This window comes from Myotis davidii, unplaced genomic scaffold (assembly GCF_000327345.1).
Source record: "Myotis davidii unplaced genomic scaffold, ASM32734v1 scaffold167, whole genome shotgun sequence".
Taxonomy (NCBI): Eukaryota; Metazoa; Chordata; class Mammalia; order Chiroptera; family Vespertilionidae; genus Myotis; species Myotis davidii.
Window position 1 is genome coordinate 991,715 of NW_006300048.1, and position 3,027 is coordinate 994,741.

General features: G+C 60.2%; 1 protein-coding gene across 2 annotated transcripts in view; it reads right to left on the minus strand.

The window, feature by feature from the left end:
* Nucleotides 1-2,371, minus strand: part of LOC102758621 (trem-like transcript 4 protein) — a 27,588-nt gene extending 25,217 nt beyond the window's left edge. For both annotated transcript variants that reach the window (XM_015572258.1, XM_015572257.1), the window contains exons 1-2: nucleotides 2,210-2,371; nucleotides 1,670-1,993 (exon numbers count right to left, since the gene is read on the minus strand). In XM_015572258.1, the coding sequence (XP_015427744.1) occupies nucleotides 1,670-1,993; nucleotides 2,210-2,267 (382 nt within the window). In that variant the 5' untranslated portion in view covers nucleotides 2,268-2,371. The remainder of the gene's footprint in view (nucleotides 1-1,669; nucleotides 1,994-2,209) is intronic.
* Nucleotides 2,372-3,027: the final 656 nt, after the last annotated feature.

A 3,027-nucleotide genomic window follows, 5' to 3' on the forward strand; every position in this document is an offset into this window, starting at 1 on the left:
CCTGCATCAACCACTCTGCACTGAGCCCTCCCTCTCCCTCTCAAGCCGCCAGGGAAAGCCGGTCGTGCTCCCATTGCCCACAGAACAAAGTGCACAGGCTGCCGGCGCCCAAGGCCTCGCAGTCTGAATCCACCACCGGCCCTGCTGTAGCCTCACCATCTCCTGTCCACTCAGCCCCACTGTCTCCATGTGTCGCTGACACTCGGTGAGAGCATGTCCCCACCTGCTCCTGGTGGCGACCACCCCCCTTCTGCATGTGTTACTCCTCTGCTACCTCCACAGCTTCTCCTCCTCCAGGCAGTGCTCCCTACACCCTCTGGGCCCCATGGCCCAACAGCTCTGTGCAGGGGATTTCTGTCCATCCCCTTCCTTCAACTCCAAAGAACTTTGCTCAAATCCATTGGCCCCTGGGCCACGTTTTCTAGGTGATGCTCTGCCATCAGGGGTAGAAACACCTTTGTAATCATAGCTCCCCACCCCCAGCTCCTTTCCTCTGTGGCTGGTTGATGGGACTTGTGCTGCCTTGAGGCAGTCACATTCAAGGCTTGTGGGAGGGGCTTGTGTGAGGGCTTCAGAAGAGAAATAGACCCGAACTTCCCCCGCAGGCCTGCTCGCCCAACTGCCACTCTCTGCCGACCTGCTCGTGGCCCACCTGCCCACCTGCCCCTCCCTGCCAACCTGCTCACCCCCAACTGCCACCCCATCCCCAACGGCTAGGCTGTGGTGTCAACTCTTCTGGGGAGTCCTGCAGGCAAGTCCATACTCCTGGCCTCACCAGCAACCCGGCCCCCTCCCTCCTCTGGGCCTCCAACCAACATGCCTCCCTTATGCCACCCACACCCTGCATCATAGCCTTTTATTTATGTCTCAGGGTCCCATTCCCCTTCCAGGGCCTCGTCCCGTGCCCTGCATGCAGTGGGCATGAGCCCAGGTTTGGGCAGAGAATGACTAAGGAGCTGATGTGTGTGCACCAGGCCCCCAGCTGACCGAACAGCTGGACAGGCTCAGCAGTCAGGCGGGGTCTTCAAAGGTACTGTTTAACCTTTGACCATCAGGGGGAAATGTAGGGGGGCTGTGCACCTCTGAAGCTTTCACAGGCATATGGGGGATGTGCCCAGGGTTAGGAGGAGCCTCAAGCTTCCCACTCTGAGGCTGAAGATCACTCATGTATCAGGGGCCGGTGCAGGGTGGGGCCCAGGCCCTCTGAGCCTTGGCCCCTGCAGCGCCCAGCCTCACCCAAATCCCACGTCTGCTCAAGGTGTCTGTCCCCTGCCTGTCCGCATTCCCTGAGCCCACACAGTGACCTGTTACCGGCCTCAAGCACAGCCCTTGGGGAGAAGGTGGGATTAGGGTCAAGGGGAGGGGTGCCCGGAATGGTCCCATAAGCGAGGCTTGTGCAAGCCTAAGGCAGCTTGGTGATCTGTAGGACTCAAAGGAGAGTCCTATGAGCAACAACAAGTGTTCAGAGAAGTGCGTGGGCTGGGGAAGGGAGAACCCACCAGAGCCGGCAGTCTGAATTCTGGCGCCGGTTCTGCCTGTAACCAGAGGCGACCTCAGGAAGGGGCCCAGGATTCAGGCACGGGGGCTGGGGGACCTGATTAGGTCCTTTCCAGCATCAGCTTCCTGTGGTTCAGGGACCTGAGAAGCACACACAGAGGGAAGGACTCACCCCGAGAGACCACCAGACTGATGGTTCTGAGAACGTCGAGCCGGGAAGATTCATGGAGTCCACACCAATACAAGCCCGAGTCCTTCTCTGCCAGCGCAGTCATGGTGACGGTGAAGTACCCCTCTCCGGGGTAATCCCTGATGACGTATCGTGGGTCTCCAGGCTCCTCGCCAAGCCTGGGTTGGTTGACTAATAAGGTACAAGTTCCTGCTTCTGTGGCTCTGCACCAGGTTTTCGTCCCTCTCTGGGCTGGATAATAGCACCTTAGGAAGACTTCTTCCCCTTTCAGTTTCCGCAGCAGCAGTGGCTGCTGTTCCCAGGAGCCTGAGAATAAACCCTCAGGTCAGGGAGCCCCCTGCCTGCCTCAGAGCTGAGAGGGGCCCACTCCTCAGTAAGTCCTCTCTGCTCCACTCAGTGCCCCCCAACCCCTCCCATCCCCTGCTCACCCTCCTCCCACCACGTCTCCCCTCCTTTGCACACCCCTCAGGCCACCTCACTAGCATCCATCCCTCCTCCTCTACCCCTCGCCTCTGCACTCACCTGAGGCCAGGAGCACCAGCAGGACTGGGGGCAGCAGGTGCGGGGCCTCCCAGGCCATGGCCCTCTGTCTGAGCTGGGGTGGCAGCGGCCGCCCTGAGGAGAGGGTGCCAGAGCTGGCAGGGTCAGCAGCCGCCCAGCCTGTCTGAGAAGAAGAGCTGAGGAAGGCAAAGACTGTAGGTGGGGAGGGGGCAGGGAGGAGGGAGGCCTGGGCCTATGCAGGGGGGGCCTATGACCCTCCCCTGCCCGCTGCTCCTGGGCCTGGCTGGGGGCTCTCTGGGCCAAGCCTGCCCACTGCTCCCTCCCCTGGGGCGTGGGGAAATGGGTGAAAGCCCCGGAGGAAATGGTGGTGAAATAAGCCATTCCTCCTACCTCTTTCTCTCTGTCCTCACCTCACCTTTCTCCTGTTCACCTAGAGAAGCAGGGCTGAGGGTGAGTGATGGAGGCAGGGGACCCGCTGGAGACCCCAGTGCTCAGAGGCCTCCTGCCCAGGCTGCTGGGAATTGGGGTGTCCTGTGGGGACTGGAGGGGCAGGAGGAGGTGGGGAGTCATTTCCAGGGGAAGAGGTGCAGGGAAGGTCCCTGACAAGGGTGGGAGAGCAAAGCAGACCTTGGGGGGTCAGGAGATGTATGCTGGAGGAGGAGAGAAAGGGGGTCTCTGCCCTCTGTGTCCCCAGCTCCCAGCCGTCACTATCATCACTCCTTAAGCATTTGCTGAAAGACCATACTAACCAAGCGCTTTTAGAAAATAATTTGTACTTTACATCCAAGTGACGAACAGGGCACCTCGCCCACAATATTGCAGTCACTGGGTGGAACTGA